Source organism: Vanacampus margaritifer, chromosome 1 (assembly GCF_051991255.1).
Source record: "Vanacampus margaritifer isolate UIUO_Vmar chromosome 1, RoL_Vmar_1.0, whole genome shotgun sequence".
NCBI lineage: Eukaryota > Metazoa > Chordata > Actinopteri > Syngnathiformes > Syngnathidae > Vanacampus > Vanacampus margaritifer.
This window is the reverse complement of record NC_135432.1, coordinates 38,116,625-38,134,237: the sequence shown is the minus strand read 5'-3', so window position 1 is coordinate 38,134,237 and position 17,613 is coordinate 38,116,625. Positions and strand designations below refer to the sequence as shown.

The following is a 17,613-nucleotide window of genomic DNA, read 5'->3' as shown; positions in this document are numbered from 1 at the left end:
CTGCCCCCAAATTTAATGCACCACACACACACACTTATGTATATACACTGGGTGGGGTCACACTCACGGTTTAGGGGTAGAGTTCGCCAGTTGGCGAACTCAGTAACAGGGTTAGTTTTTCACTTAGATCGTTGGGGTGACGACCGGGGCCTCTCCCCGCTGGGCCTGGGGTTCGGGGGTGCTGCCCGTCCTCCGGTGCCCCCATCTCCCCTTCTGCCCCTGGTGTTCCGTCCCTCCGCGTGGTTGGTGGGGTGGGCGCGGATGCCCTCTCCGCTCCGCTGCCCGGCCCCTCTTCGGCGCCGATGCCTGGGTGCGGTGTGTCCCCGGGGTCTGGGGGTCGGGGGCTGGGGGACTGTTGGTTGGTGGGGGTGGGGGCAGGGGCGGGGGGCGGGGGCGGCTTGGTTGGGGGGGGGTGCTGGTGTGGGGGGGTGTCTGGGGATTTGGGGACCTGGGGGCGGTTGGGGCTGTGTTGGGGTGGATGGCGGGGGTCGTGGGGGGCGGGGGGTCGTGGGGGGAGCGGGGGTTATGGGCCGGTGGGCCTGCAGTGCCCCGTCCTGCTGCGTTGGGTTGGGGGCGTGGGCCGCGTTGGGGTGGGGGGCGCTCCTGCTCCTGGGTTTGCTCTCCGGCCGGTGGCCCCTGCGGGGCCCGGTGGTCGCCCTTTGGCACTGCCGCGGCCTGGGGGGCCCTGAGGTGTTGCGCTTGCTCGGTCCTGGCGGGGGTCGACGGCTCCCCTCTTTGGTGGAGATTTTCATGCATGCCAGATCCACCACACCAGCATCTATCGAAACTCAGACACAATCTGTTTCTCCCTCAGGTCATTGAATCGGTGGAGGCTGGTGTCTGTGGATCTCACTCTGCTTCGTCTGTCCTTTCTACCTTTCCTCAGTTTCTGCTTTGGGCCCTTGAGGTCTCCCTGATTTGTTGGAATTTAGATGTCTCTGGGGTTGGTGAAGGACTCTGGTTAGTGGCCCGGTGGGTGGTGTCTGGTCGGTGCTGGGCTTCGCTTTTCTTTCTTTTCTTTGGTCCCTCTTCGGGTCTCCTGGCGGCCCCACGACTCTGGCTGGATTTTGAAGTGTTCGGTTTAAGTGAACGGTATGGGATTTTTTTTTTTTTTACACGCACGTACGCACGCACGCACACACACACGCACACACACACGCACAAACACACATCCACATACAAAAAAAAACCGCGTAGGTGCCAATGCCACTCCAATTAATTGACAGGTCACTCCGTCTCCTGCGCGATGATCGTAAATGTGAGTGAGACAGAAATAAATAAACGTCTTTCCAGTGAGTGATGGCATGCAGGCTATCCGAACATACTCTACATACATACATACATTCACAGGTAGGTTTTAAAGTTGTTTCCAAATAAATCATTGTTTTAAACTACTGGCAATGTGACTGTACAGCAGGGACGTGCAGTGAGCTCTAGGTTTGGGTAGGCAGGCAGTCGCAAATTGAGACGCACACACCAATTACAAATTTGTGTGCCGGCAGGCGAGTGTACAACGTATCTTAGGGTGACCATATTTTTATTGCCAAAAAGAGTACGTTCAGCCTGACCTCGAGATATTTGATACTCAGATACAAGATGCCATACATTAAAACTATTTTAACATATGCCTCCTCTGTATAGGTAGAAAATAAAACCAAAAAACATTACTCTCTTTTGAAGTCTTTTTTTTTTGTCACTTCAAGCAGGGTTCGTACCCATCGCTTTCAGTGAAGCAGCTCAACACTTGCCACTCAGCTAGAGTTCTGGGCCACCGTCAGCCAGTGCATAGTCTGCCAGCCACAGTAAACATTGCAGTGCACTCCGCCTCCCTTTTGCAACATTCTTTGTGAAAAGTAAAAATAATTCTTGTCCCTTACTTTGCTTGGTAGCTATGGCATTGGTCTCCCATCCTTCAAAAGCTGATGTTTTTCCCCAAAAGAAAGGCGTAAAAATGTTTTAAATTCTCCAGAGTGGCGTCGTCTTACTGCTTTGCTGCGCACTAAGTGTGTTTTGAATTCATGAATGCACTGTGCGAACCTACGTTTGCATAAAAAAAATACAGCGACGTAAAAAGGCTGCATAGCGATCTGCCTATTTACGTAAAGGACTTGTCTACTGGCAAACTGACTACGCATGCGCGAACACACATCGTTACGCGGACAGGGCTGGGGAAAGCACAGTAATGGTGTGCCTTCAGGAGGATAATTTTTGCCTGCAGCCAGACGAAGTAATCAGTCATTTTTAATTGAGGTATGAAAATCACCAAATGTTGTCACTTTTAAACCTATAGGTAGTGTAGGCTTTTTGAAATGAAAGAAATAATTAAAATAAATAGAAAAAGCCAAACGGTTTCAACTTTCATTTCAGCCTGTGGTAGGCAGTGCCTACCTTGCCTATCCTGACTGCACATCACTCCTGTACAGAGGAGGATTTTGTCGCCAATACATTGTAGTTAAACTGTGCGTTTCGGCTAGGCTAATGCTATGAAATGTAACACTATCCTAAAGTTAGCAGCTTAGCCTTAAACTAGCTAGATTAGGATCATGTAGGGCAGTGGTTCTCAACCTTTTTTCATTAATGTACCCCCTGCAAAATATTTTTTCAGCCTAGTACCGCCAAAACAAAACAACACAAAAACAAAACAAAACACAGTGATGTGTCATTATTTGTCTGGTTTTAATTTGGGAACTGGTTTTAACTTTGGCCACAGTTCTACTATGTATCGGTCAAAAAAAAAGCAAAAAGCAAAAGCAAAGCAGTAATTGTCTTAATGGTAAATGAATAATTGTGTGATTATTATTGAAGGTATTATTTGATTACTATATTAAGTGTAATCTTTGCGTGTTCAAAAATAATTGAAAAATGAGATCTGATGAAGAAGCTTCTTTTGCAAAAGATTTATTTTAGGAGCTCCTAAAAGACACAAGACATGCTTACATTCAAAAGTGATGTTAAGCCTCGAGTGTGTCCATATGAAAAACACACAGTCGCTTTATAGATGAAAAAAGCATACTCCTCCTCTGAGGCTGGACAAAGGGTTAGCAATTATAATAGACAGACAAGTGATTTATTGACATGTTTACTCCAGTTTCGTCCAAAGCCGGAAATATATGATTAGACAGGTACTACCATGCGACCTAGACTCCCTCAGACCCACAGTGTTATCAACTTGAGAACATGCCTCCCATGTGCATTCTTATCTCACCAGCTGGAAGGGAGTGAAAAGTGTTATTCATTACACCAGTTATATGTCCAATATATTTCACACAAACATTATCAGTTATATGGCATCTATATACTATAAGTAAATTCATAAACAGTAAAAATATGCATAGAAAATGTTAAATGTCTTCAGTCCCTCAATGAACAAAATATATTTGTTCAAAATAAGACATTAAATCCCTTAGAAATAGTCTAGAGAAAAATTCCAGCCGGATCTTCATCTGATGTCGCCACCGCGGTCATAGCTTTAGAAGTTACAGATTCAACCATCATATAAGACGACTTGTTTTGTACATCTTGCTTTTCAATGGGTGTGGCAATAAGCCGCGTGCACAACGATCTTAAACAAGGAATACAGCAACAACCGCAAGTTGTCAAAAAAGCTGAAACCAAATTTTTACATCTTCCAAAAGCATCCATCCAGTTATCCAAATTGACGTATCGATACCGGACTGCTCTTTCATTTTTTTTATTAAGTGTCCGGAGTCCCTCATTGGCATTGGTTAAACTTCCACCCGGTGCAGTGTTATTAGGAATAAAAGTACAACATTGTTCTGCGAACATTGAACAAACACCACCCCTTTCTGCAAGTAACATATCAAGGGCTATATGATTCTGATTTAGTCATTTTAGGTTGTTCTGTCTTACTCGTATTTTTATCAATGCAAATTTAAATTGGAAAATAGGGATCAGTTCCAGAGAACCATGCCCACAGCATTAGGCCCTAACAAAAGGTGTTATTTATGGTTACATTAGGTGGCCGGATATTACCTTCAGGAAGAACAAAAGTTAATTCGAATTGATGTCCCATTCTTCTCAATGTTACTCTCTTGCTAAAAAAAAACTGCCTCACCACTGGACGGCCAGTATCGGCCACTTTGGGTGGTAATGAAGGTGCTCCAGTCCAGTCGTAAAACACTACCTGTCAAATACCACCAGTACTTGAGCCAAAGGCCCCCCTTCGTCGGCCCCCCACTGCTAAATCCCTTCAAAGATTTAATGGGGAGTTTAACAGATGTGTTTGTGTTAGGAGCAACGGTCAGGACAATTGAGTTATTATACGCCCAGTTCATTATCCATTGGAATTTGGGTAGAAATAACATTTCTTTTATCACGATGTGTTGTATTCAAACTCACGTCAAGGGGTTTCATGAAAAACCAAAATGGCACAACAATTAACAAGAGAAAAACCGTCACAATGCAGCAATTAGTAGCAGAGTTCTTCATCGAAGCCATCTTGAGAAGAAGTTCTTTTGTCAAAGGAGAAGGATGTTTGTCAGTCGTTGGTTGATTTTTTTTTTTTTTTTTTTTTGAGGCGTTGTCAGCCTTTTTCCGAACCCTGGCTCACTGCCAGAGATCGCAGGAAAGGTCACGGGACTTCATTCCCAGTGTGACTCTATCCTTGTGAATTGATGAAAAAGGGCATGTGACTCAAATCACCATTGAGTGATTTCTCCTTCAAACAGCAGATTGACACTTGGTCAGCTTTGCCCATGGAAAAGGCACTACAATGAATCTCCTTCCAGGACCTCCTACGCTGCAGCTTCCCTCCTTGGACAGCTTGTCAGGTAGACACTGGAAACGGCGTGGTGGGGCTCGGTGAGATGGCTCCAACTGGTGTGGGCGGAGATCATCAGATGGTTGCCCTTGGTGGCATTGTTGAACCAGAAACGGCCTTGTAGATGAGAGATGATACCAAGTATCTCCTTTCCGATACAAGCGCACCGCACAGGATGTACGCTCCTTGACCTTAAATGGACCTAGCCAATGAGGACAAGACCATTTCGGTTTAGTTACTTTCAACCACACATATTCACAATCATTTATTTTTGAAGGAACATCTGTTTAGCTTAGAGAATGTAGACACTATCTCCTTAATTACTGGGGGCCTCTCAACGTGTGACTCCCCAGCGGAACATTGGGGGCGGGAAACAGCCTGTTTTTATGACCCTCAAAAGGAGTCCAGCCTTTTTATATCTTATGATGTTTTTGTTTTCTCAAATGGGTTCGTCTAATCCAATATTCCTAAGAAGCCCTTATAATAGTAGATAATGATTAATCAAATATTTTACCATGATATTTACTATTGTAGATTTAGCATAAATGTACTTTTTATCATACATCAAATTTCTGTATTTTTTACGCTGGTTTTTATTATAGCAGTGTAAATCATTTAAAAACAACATCATCTTAACTCAGAACTATTCATGTCCGGCCGGGCCATAAACAGTCTGAGAAGAGATTTATATATATTTATACCTTTAATAAACACTGCTGTCCTACAGTTCATTTTTACAACTTGTCTCATAAAATAATGTCCACCAGGTGTCCCAATGTTCCTTCCACACCTAAATGGCAAATTCCATAGGCTCTAGAAATTATACTTTTCAATTGTTTCTGAAATTGAATATACTTACCGTATTTCTGCTATTCGGGTTGTCTTTTGTCATCTTTGTAGAACTTTCTTTCCTCCAAGTCAAATCCTCTCCATTCTCCATCTGTGAATTAATTCACTCACATACTATAGAAGTATCACCTCATTCAGACTAACTTATAGTCCTATATTGATTTAATTCAACATGAACTGTTTGTGTGCATACCTTTCTTCGTGACACACACAGACAGACCAGTAACTGACTCCCTCATCTGATAAAGATCAATTTTGATCATTTCAGACCTGAATGTGAAAACTGCAGCCGCTTACAAATTGCTGCTTCAAAAAGGGAAAAAAACTGACACCTTGTGTCCTGTTGATAATAAAAACCAAATTGGGGCAATTTGGCCAACACCAAGACTACAGGAGCAGATCCTGCTTAGTCTTGCAACAATTCCTAAAAACAAAACCCTTGGAGGCGCAAATTTGAATTCTGTCCAGGCAACACAGGGTGAGGAAAAAACAAACTAACTGTAAAATAAGATAAAAGATCAAAATACCTACTTCAAATAAACCAAAAAGTAATCTTAAAATGCTAATTATCCTCCCCTCTTCTACAGAGTAGCGGGGCTTGTAAAACACAGTAGGCAACTTTGCAGATCATGACCCAAATTAAAAATCAGTGCTGCGACCTTAATAAAAATTAAAAAAATTTAACCAGCAATTTTGCCGTAAGTGTTCCACATCTGAGTCCAATCCAGAAGCTAAAATTTAAAAGGAAAATGGACAAAAAATTAGAAGACCAAATTCAACAAGCATCAAACAACGGAAAATATAGTATTAAAGATTAGAATACATTTTATACTACCCTAATTCACATAAGCCGTTCTCAACTTCCGAAACTGCGTTGCTATAGATCACATCTCCTTTACCGACACAGTACAGAGTGCAAACTGTACTCAAAACAGACCAAAATATGACTCAAAGGCCGATCTCAGATGACTCGAACTTTGAGTCCACACTGGAGTTCATATTCCTTCCTGTCCTTGTTGATAGCAGTTTATGCAGGGCAAAGTTCAAAGCAGGCCTTAGCTGTCACTGGAGACCCCTGACAGTTTCATCAGGACGGCTGTGATGAGAGTTTGAGATGTTTGCTCAAAGAGTTGATGGACATTTTGCTCAGATAATTCATAAGAGTCATTGAACAGTCTCATGGCGAGCGGATTTGCAGTATACCATCCTTTTCGCAGTCCGTGTGATCACTTCCCCCCCCCGAAAGTGACCATTGTTCAGTTCGCCATCCACTCTGTGCCCAACAGCCAGGTTATTCCAGCACGTTGGAGACACCCAAGAACAACACCTCTCGTCAAAGATTGAACCTGCCTGAAACACTTATACACTCGGAACAGACAGAGGGAGATGAGATCACGGCAAGAGATTTATATGCTTGTTATAATTAAAAATAATAATTTTCTCAAAAAATATGTATTTTGTAGTTTTATTTAAATATGTTCACTACACTATAGCAAGTAGTATTACTATATTTACGCATATGTCTACCATAGACTCCTTCTTCATTACATGTTACCTTAAATTATGCCTCCACATGGAGGGAAGTCTCAAATTCCAGGACTTCTCAGACTTCTAGAATGGGACTCAGATAAGGACAAAGGTTAAATCATTTTCACACCTACGAATAAGTTATCAGAGATGCAGGGGAAATCAAAAGTCTATTTCAATTAAAATTTGGTTTTATTACTTATTCAACTATATTAAAATTTGGTTTTATTACTCATTCAACTATAAAAACACAGACCAGATTTAAAAAAAATAATAATAATAATAATAATATGGATAGTGGCCTGTAGTTATCATCTAGACCTCTTTATCTTTCCGCATTCTTCTCTTACCTAGAAAAAAGAAAAGCTCCCATTACAGGACACATTGCCCTCTGACTCCTATTTTCCACACAAATCCCCCTCCTCTCTTCCAAGACACAGGGAAGGAGCAGAAAAAAGGGGGAGGGAAAATCACATTCAAAACCTATTTTTTTTCTACATTCCTATACGAAAAACAAACGCCATTATCACACCAGTCTTTTCTACTCAAAAACAACACCAAACATACAGTTAAAGATTTTAAAGAAAAACAAATGAAATATCCATCCACACATTTCTTATTCCCAATTACAGATTCAGTTAACTTCCAAACCACCCGGATAGCCCCCACTTTCCTTATCTAGGTCTCATTCGATTACTCAACAATTCTCTCAACTTTTTCAAACTTTTGGGGCACATACGCACACACATACCAACTAGAAAAATTCCCATTATAATCACACAATTGACCCTAGTCATTTTATAACAAAAAAAAAACATTCTCTCCTAATCACACAAGTCACACATGCTCCAGATTAGTACGCCATCTAGAACCAATAGACTGTGGAATCTCCGCATGCCGAGCCAATTCCAATCCAAATTTTTTTGCCTTATTTAATCTATTTTCCGGGTCATGTCTCATTTCCAACAATTTTAAGCTGGCGGAGATTTTAGCCAAGCATTCGCCATGCGTTCATCTAACACGTTGTCGTTAGCCGAGCCGTGGCTAGCGGACTCGCTCAACAGTTTTACGAGCAACTTTCACAGAGCTACCCAACGCAAGCATTCTAGCACAAACCAACATTTGGTCCACGACCCCACACCGTCTAACTTTTCTTCCATTCGAAGAAACTATAGATGTGTTTTTCACGGAGGTAATCAGCATCTGGCGCTGTTTACACAATCAACTTCTACAGACTTCATTAATGCAATCAGACATGTCTCAGATTTTAACGGTGGGAACCAACCTTTATCACAATTAGTCCGCATCCATTCATTTAAAAGATTTTTCATCTTCCGCCGTCGCCGTGGTGGCAGCGCTTCAGCCATGACGAGTGTTGCGGCCGTGACTTGTTCGCTTAGCGACAAGCTTTGAGTATGGACCGGAAGTTTACGCAAATCAAACCACCCTGAGTCTCGGTCAAAAATGTCGTCCATTATATGTAGTAATTTAGTCGTTTATAATATTTATAAAGTCAGTGACGTCTCACTTATGATACTACAATACAACAGATCAAAACTATTCTCATTAATCCCCCCAAAAATTATTATTATATATATATTTTTAGAAAAAGAAGAAGAAAAAACGAAACAGAAATCAAATATATTTTTTGCGTGACTTACTAAAATACTTATCCGGATCTTCGCGGGCGGCTTTTCACACATCACCGAACCGTGAAAATACACGGACGGGAAATATCACACCAAACCGTAGCGATATACGGCGTTTAAAAGCTCTCGCTCCGTGTGATCAATACGGGCGGCTTTAAATCAACACAACAGACACACACCGAGGAATTATGTCCCACGGTCTAATAATCCACAGCACACACATCGTAGAATTATATCAATACGAGCGGCTAATACACTCCCAGCACACACACTGTGTAAATGATATTACACAGGCGGCTAATCCACACAGCCTATTCCACCGCGGAACAAATCTCATATGCCGTTTCCGAACGGCGGAGCGCTCCCACTTGACGTCACTTCCGTATACCACGGGCTTCCCATGCATGGTTCAATGTCGTAGTAATTGTCAAAATCGAGGACTTTCGCGTCCCTCCGTAACAAATACGACTTAAAAAGAAACCTAACTTGTTCACAGATCTCAAATACAATTTGGTACGGACGTAATGCAGCACTGAGTAATCCCAAATAAACAGAATTTCTCTACGTGGATAATTTGTCCACTCACCTTGTTAATATTTGCGCATTTAGAAATTCAGTTGTCCAAGATCATCACAGCTGTCGCAAAAACGTCCCAATTTGTCGCCGTCGAGGGTCACCAATTGAAGGTATTATTTGATTACTATATTAAGTGTAATCTTTGCGTGTTCAAAAATAATTGAAAAATGAGATCTGATGAAGAAGCTTCTTTTGCAAAAGATTTATTTTAGGAGCTCCTAAAAGACACAAGACATGCTTACATTCAAAAGTGATGTTAAGCCTCGAGTGTGTCCATATGAAAAACACACAGTCGCTTTATAGATGAAAAAAGCATACTCCTCCTCTGAGGCTGGACAAAGGGTTAGCAATTATAATAGACAGACAAGTGATTTATTGACATGTTTACTCCAGTTTCGTCCAAAGCCGGAAATATATGATTAGACAGGTACTACCATGCGACCTAGACTCCCTCAGACCCACAGTGTTATCAACTTGAGAACATGCCTCCCATGTGCATTCCTATCTCACCAGCTGGAAGGGAGTGAAAAGTGTTATTCATTACACTACAGTTATATGTCCAACATATTTCACACAAACATTATCAGTTATATGGCATCTATATACTATAAGTAAATTCATAAACAGTAAAAATATGCATAGAAAATGTTAAATGTCTTCATTATCAACATAACAACTCGTCATTTGAGTTTGGTTTTCAAAACAAATAATTCAGTTAAAACAATCAGAGCATGCAGGAGTGCTGCTAGGATATTTTGGACTTATCCAAAACATTTCTCTTTGGTGCTCTTCAGTGGAGGGATCCGCAAAAGCATTTTCAAAAAAAGAGAAAACTGAGGCACTTAAAGCTGTTCCAAGTAAAAGGCCTTTATTGCCACATGGCCAGTTGATAAAAAATTGTCAACGCGTTTTGGTCTTGGTAGGCCTTCCTCAGGGCAAGCTTGAGTGCCTCAGTTTTCTTTCTTTTTTGAAAATAATTCAGTTAACCTTAAATAAAAGCAGAAACTGAAAAAAACCAAGATGGTTTCTTGCATGTTTGTTACTTTTTAAATATATTTTTAAATCCCATGTGCCCCCTGAAGTGTTTTCACTACCCACAGGGGTACACGTACCCGATTTGAAGAACCACTGATGAAGGGAACCCCCGTAATTGTATCATTAACCCAGTTTGCAAAGACTGTTATGCCAGACTGCAATGTTAGATGAATGAAACTGTAATAAATGCCAGGACCAGAGATGATCTCAGTGTCTATGAAGGCCCCTCACGCCTTATTTTTAGGTCTAAGTAACGTTAACCAAGTTATTGTATACTGTATACTTTATAGGGGCGACATGGCTCAGTGGTTGTCTCCCATCCGTAAGGTTGTGGGTTTGATTCTCGCCCCTGGTGACCATATCGAAGTGTTCTTGAGCAAAACTCTGAACCTCAATTTGTTCCCAGTGGACCTGGCAACGCCTTGCATGGTATCAGCCAACCAATGGTGTGTGTGTGTGAATGGGTGAATGTGAGGCTTAAATTGTAAAGCGCTTTGGGCACCATATAGTGTAGTTGAAGTGCTATCTAAAAAGCAGTCCAATTACCATTTATACAATAACTTAAAGTAATATAGCCCTAGCTAAGTTATATGATGTAGTTTAATTTTATAGTAGATAACATATTATTCATGTTTATCTCACAATAAATACATTTTACATTAAAAATTTCTCCTAATTCATTCATGATCATTTTATTATTGTGCGTAAATACAAATGATGGCTTTTCCCTCATATATCACCGTTTTTAAAACAGGCGTTTTTCTAGAAGTGAAAAAAAGGTAAGTAAAATTTAGAGCGTACCCACTTCTCCAGGGACCACTACACCACTGCCTACAACCTCTAAGAACTGTTACTATTGAGGCACTTGCTAATGCACACACACATTGAGTTCCTCCACATATTGACTTGCTTCACAAGCATGTTACATTTCACATTAGCGTCGATTTAAACATAGGAGGGCCAAAACATGCTTTGTGAAAATTAAACTGCACTAAAAAAAAAACTAGCCACCAGAGGGTGCTAGAACTGCACAAATGGAAATCAACCTGACTTTTTTTTTAACAGATGTGCTGCTTTTAATATTGTGACATGACGACAACAATATTATGTCAGTTTTAATATTGCAATATCACAATATTGCCGTTATTGTTACATCCCTATTATATAGTATTTATTAATTAAAAGACAATTAACAAAACCATTAAAGATGCAAACTTTTCTGAACACCGCTTCTATATTTCATGACAAGGGATAATAATAATATAATAATATAATATATAATAATATGTTCCTGTCCTGTCAAACTCTCCCATTTGAACAGTTTCAGCTCTCCGCAGTATTACAAGTATAAAAATGAGTTAACCAGCTCTGTTTCTGTCCCCCATCACAGGATTCCAAAGAGTTGATCACAAAGTGAGTAGTCACACTGATTGATGTCTGATTTTCCTGACTGGCAACCCTCCCAACTAAGTCCTGCCCTCCCTTCCCTATAATTGCTCTCTAGGGTTAAAGGTGCTGCCAACTTAAGTCTGCCTGAGGCAGTCAGACCAAGTGACAACAAGATGAGACAATACAAGTGTAACTTTCACAAGCAGGAGCGAGCCATCGCTGCCATTGACTTCATCAGACGTATGTCACAATTCAAGAACTCGTCTGTTGTTGTTTTTTTGTAAAAGCAGGGTCAAGGGTAACATGATGAGTCCATGGTGGCACAAGAACACTATTGATATCCCAAAAAAACATCTGCTCCATCCAGCACCCCTTTTCTCTCTTTTCTAGCTGAAGATTTTGCAGAACCAACAAAAAATACAGAAACAGAACCTTCAGAAACTGAAGATGTGCCAAAAGAAGTGCCCCTTTGGCACTCAGAACCACCATTAGCACTTTCAGAAGGCTCCATGCAGGAAATGGCCTGTGAGGAGGAGCAGCTCCCGATAAAAAAGGAGATGGAAGGAGAGGCAAAGGAACTTTCTATTTCTCAGGAGCCTCGAATAGACACACAACAGGTATGTACTCCTTGCATATTCTTACTATGCTTCTGTTCTGGGTAAGGGTTAAGGATAGCCCTGACCCTCTCAAATGCTCATTAAGATACAATTTATGGTTTATATTAATACTTATAGAGTGTGCTATTGGTGTGTTGCTACTACCATTATACCTGTAAATATAACCTATTCAGTTTGGTTGGTATGTAGTCGAGAGGTTTAGCAACTTGTAGCTTCAATTCATGATACTTAGGTCTGCTTTGGCATGGAAGTACCTTATAGTCATAGGAATAAATTTATCCTAAGACACAAGTAAGCTCATACTTTGTACCTAAAATAAATTTTTAGCAAGCAGCAGCCGACTGTACTTAAGAGACCCATATCTTTGCTTCTGTTGTAGCTAAATTGACAACTTTGGTGTGAAAGTGGGGTTTCTTTTTTGGGATCAAAAATTCTAATAAAGTTAAAGTAAAAAAAAAACTAAACAATAATAGGGGGTTACACAGACCCATGACTAAACCATAGATAAGCAGAAAAAGATGGATGGATGGATGGACAGATGGACAGACGCAAAGATGCACAGTTGTGAATGGACTTGAATGTTTTTTTGGCAGAGGTGGGCACTTCCGTCAATCGTCAATTCCCGTCAATGACAATGCCCACCTTCAGTGGCGTGTGCACAGAGATTTTGTGGGGCAAGTGCTCTGTGGGTTGGGTGGTGGCGTGGGAGGGGGGGTTGTCGCGTTTGTGCACAAGGAATATACCTTACTGACAATTCTGAGATGACGTCACAAGTCAAGATGGCCGTCAATTTGGTGAACGAAATCTATCTGTTCATTGAAATGCGTTGAATTTTAGACTGTTGTAATTTGATTTGTGAGGATGATTTTTTCAAAATGTGATGAGATGTCGTTTGTTTGATAGTCACAGGAAAAAGCATTACAATCTGCCCTTTTTTCCCCACCGTATAAAGGAAGCATTTGCATTGTATTTGCATTGGGGACATATCAGAAATGCCCGGATGTTCAGAAATGTAAATCGAAGTTTTTAAATAAACATTACACACACATAATAATAATTAATAATACCCTACAGGCAACATGACTGCAAAACTTGTAGGATAGAAGTAACTTACAGTTATAGTTTGTACTAAATAATAGCTAATAATTTAGCTAATAATAGCTTCATGCTTGGTGATTTAGTACAAACTTAAAAAAAAGAAAGAAAGAAAGAAGATGTTTGAATTCAATTAACCTTAAGGAGCAAATCAATATCAAAATGGGATCTTTAAAATGTGCTAAACTCTAGTTAACATGACTCTCTCTGGCCTTGACTCTGAGTGCGACCTTTCATCTTCATGCATCTTTGATTTCATCCAAGAGAGCAGAGAGATGCTTCCCTTGACTGCTTGCTGCTTTCCCCTTTTCAGCCTCTCCTTTCTAGGCATTTTGCTACAATTACTAAATAAATAGACCAATTGTAATCAAACAGACCAATGGCATGAGAATGAATAAGACTGACTGTTGTCATAACAAGAAGGCAAAAGGGTATTTTTCACCAGCAATTGACAATTCCAAACATCTGGGCATTTCTGATATTTCCACAATGCAACTCAATGCAAATGCTTTGATCACCAATGACGTATTTGATTGTTTTTGCCTGTGACTACTAGCATAATACAAACCAGAAACAAACAACAGTTCATCACATTTTGAAGTCAAAATAATCCCCACAAATCAAATTACAATGATCCAAAGTCCAATGCTTTTCAATGCACGGATCACAGAAAGCTTCCTTTCACCGTCATTAGTCTTACTGTGTGGTGGTTATCACGTTATCTATTATTGAATTAGCATTTAGCATTTTAAACTAGGTGGCTAATATTGGCTAATTTATGCTCAGTTGTTTGTGCTGTATGAGACATGCTACTTCACAACAAAATGATTATAGGTAGGGAATAGAGGGCAAACAAACAATACAATTTCACTGGATTCATAACACAGTTACCTGGCTGGGGTAGGGGAAGGAGGAGATGCGTGTGTGTCTGTCCCACACCGCAACCGTGGGTAATTAGCGTTCATGTGACAAAGGAAGCGAGAGAGCTAGGTCGGGTGCACTCGCGACTCACACGCGATTAATCATGCAGCTTTTCCAAAATATTGTGTCAACATTGACCTGTCCTCAGGAAAGTGTTTATTAAAAAAACACACACAAAAACCAACTTTCCAAAGGGCACTTTTTTTGAGAGAGGGGCAAGGGTGTGAGCTCCACTAGGGGTCTACCTGTGCACGCCAGTTCCCACCTTTCGGTTAGTGTCCAAGGATGCGAAGCCTTGAAAGAATACACAGACTGAGCACCGAGTGAAGCAGGATTACTTCCGTCAATCAAGGTGAGTACACACAGTCCTTGTCCGTGTATTTTTGTGAGGCTTTGCATTATCAAGCAGTCGCTGAAAGTGCTGAAGCACGCCACTGAAGGTGGGCATTGTCACTGACGAGAATTGACGATTGACGGAAGTGCCCACCTCAGTTTTTTGACATGCAATTTTTTAAATGAACAATTGTCATGGAAAGGGAATAAACCGTGATGAAAAGGGATTTGAGCCGAAAGGCTAAGCTGCCGATTTACTGGTCAATCAACTGTACGGTTCTACCCTCACCTGTGGTCACCAAGGTTATTATTGTAAACGAAAACGAACGAAATAACGAAAACTAAAATTAGAAAACCATTTCCGTTAACAAAATAAAATAAAAATTAGCATGTTTTTTGAAAAACGATAACTAACTAAAACAAACTATAATCGTAGCGAAAATGTCCTTTGTTTTCGTATTTTTAAGCTTTTTCTAATTATTTAATGTGTACAACATGGCTCTGATGGTTTTACGACAGTTGTACAGCTGTATGGCAACTCTATGTCTATTAGTGACGTAACACGTTAACAATGACGGCCTGATAGTTAAAAAAACACACACATTCCTGTATTGCAGCGTTTCATGAATTCATTTTAGCTGTCAAACTCGCCGTCAAAGTTAGTGGGCGGGGCTGATTCACTCAAATCTTGTCTAATCGACTGCTTCAGCCTGAAGAGGTTAGAAACACTACGGTGATGGATTTTTTTGCTGATATAGAGTGATCGAGGCTTGTTATTGTGCAAAACCAATATAAAAATAAAAGCGATAATTGTACTATTTCGCTAAAGTACAGTTTTGACTTGTAGGTGTTTCCATTGAAAAGTGATTTGCTTCTGAGGCGTAGTTCTCGTAATGTCCCGCCTCGACTCTCCGAGATCTGGCTGTTCTTGTAGGCGGTCACGTCTGTAATAGTATGCGTGTATGCGTGTATGGAGCCGCGGCAGCCTTGGCTCAGTAAGACTTGTTCTCCCCTCAGGAAGCAATTCCGACACAAAAGCGAGTGGCCCTATATTTCCAACTTCCTTTTCTTCCTTTTCCGGGGTCACATGACTACAGGAAATGCGAAAAAAGTGACTTCCATTTCAACATGTCTCAAAAAGCACTTAATGAAAGCGTAAATCTGAGTCTAATAGTAACGACCTATTAAGGTGCCACCCAGCCTATCGAATTGTGTTAACTAGCTACTCACTCTGCATCAATTTATTGTTCTGAAATGGCTTTGCCGTGACTTGGTGAGCAGGGTGACCAATCAGGTGTTAGGACCTGCCCACCAAACTTTGATGGGTGAGTTTGACAGAAAAAATAAATTCATGAAACGCCGCAACACAGTGACCATGAAATAATTAATTAAATAGAGAAATAATTATATATATATATATATATATATATATAGAGAGAGAGAGAGAGAGATTTCACACAAAAAAATCAATGTTCCCTCACTATGACGCAGTTCACTTTTCACTGCCTTGCTGTTTCGCTGATTTTTTTAGTGCAATTTTGTATGCATTTTTTTTTTTACAGTTATGTGCCTATTTTATAAAAAATTATGAACGTTTGAACATTGATAATGTTTAAACAAGAGAGAAATGTGAGAAAATGTAAATGCCTCGATGACAAGAGTGTATAAACTGTGTGGTGAGGGGTTTTAGAGATAGATAGATAGATAGATAGATAGATAGATAGGTAGATAGATAGATAGATAGATTTACAAATAATCATAGGTAATTTCATTAGTTAATTACACATTTAATAACACATTGATTTATTTAATTCCATATTTAATTAATAAATGAAACATTTAATTAATTAATGACACATTTATTAAAATGTTTAATGGTGTATTCATTTATTCTATTTTGGCACGTTTGGTCCTCCATAGAAAAACACTTGTCTCCTTGTTTATTGTATCTGGAGAATGACCCAGAGCGTCTGAGCCAAATGCGATATTAGTTTTTTGCATTTGCCGTCAAATTCTTCCCCTGAGGCTGCGTAGGCGGCGGGGATATGGGGAAGCCACCTTTTGACCGCTGGGAGAAGCGACACGCGGCTAGAGGGTCGCTTCTGCGATGGAGCTAGCTGCCGGCAAGCTACAGCTCAACTCCGGTGGGAGCGAGACACTAGATTTTGCCTCATGTCCTGGACTCAAACAACATCTATCACATCTCTTCCAATAGCTTTAACGTCATGGTTTTTTTGTCTTTTCTTTTTTGCGCGCTATTAATTTTTTTTTGTGTGTGTGTTTGTTTGCAAAGCATGACGGCGACGATGGCAAGCACACTATACCACTTAATTTTCAACTCGCATCACATCAACGAGACTCATCGTGACTGACAGATGTCGAAGTCAAGTGATTAAATGATAATTTATCACCATACTCTCGTCATTAAAAGTGTACAACAGTGTTTCACAGAGATCAAGTGGAAGCTGATGATTTTGAGGAGGAAATAGAGTAGTAGTTATGGCAACGATTTTGGCCATGATAGCATTAAGCACTGCATATTTCAGAGCATTGGCGATTTATTTTATATATTATTATTTGAGCCCGCAACAATCATAAAAAATGCCCGTGAAACCCTGGAGGGACTGGCTAGGACTGCCTACAAATTACCTATAGCTGACATATGTGCCACAAATCCCCATATATCCAGTATTTATTTTATTTTATTTAAATGAGTTTGATGACGTATGAGTTTGATGAGCCCAGCAGATGTAAGAACAAAACCCCCCAGAAATTGACCATCCAATCAGCCTTGATCAGTGCAGCCCGCTTACTCAAAGTTTCAGCCTGGCTCAGCATGGGT

The 17,613-nt window shown here is 40.5% G+C and overlaps 2 protein-coding genes across 6 annotated transcripts in view; one reads left to right on the top strand and one right to left on the bottom strand.

Moving 5' to 3' along the window:
- The window catches only part of LOC144040111 (tripartite motif-containing protein 54-like), a 65,593-nt gene that overhangs the window by 41,510 nt on the left and 6,470 nt on the right, over window positions 1-17,613 (top strand). For all 5 annotated transcript variants that reach the window (XM_077553985.1, XM_077553976.1, XM_077553969.1 and 2 more), the window contains 3 exons: window positions 11,807-11,829; window positions 11,921-12,045; window positions 12,196-12,422. In XM_077553985.1, the coding sequence (XP_077410111.1) occupies window positions 11,807-11,829; window positions 11,921-12,045; window positions 12,196-12,422 (375 nt within the window). The remainder of the gene's footprint in view (window positions 1-11,806; window positions 11,830-11,920; window positions 12,046-12,195; window positions 12,423-17,613) is intronic.
- Window positions 2,883-9,290, bottom strand: LOC144040138 (uncharacterized). Its single transcript, XM_077554005.1, has 3 exons — window positions 8,442-9,290; window positions 5,640-5,720; window positions 2,883-4,982 (listed from the first exon to the last, which is right to left on the bottom strand). The coding sequence occupies exons 1-3, from the start codon at window positions 8,469-8,471 to the stop codon at window positions 4,755-4,757; spliced, it is 339 nt and encodes a 112-aa protein (XP_077410131.1). The 5' UTR covers window positions 8,472-9,290; the 3' UTR covers window positions 2,883-4,754.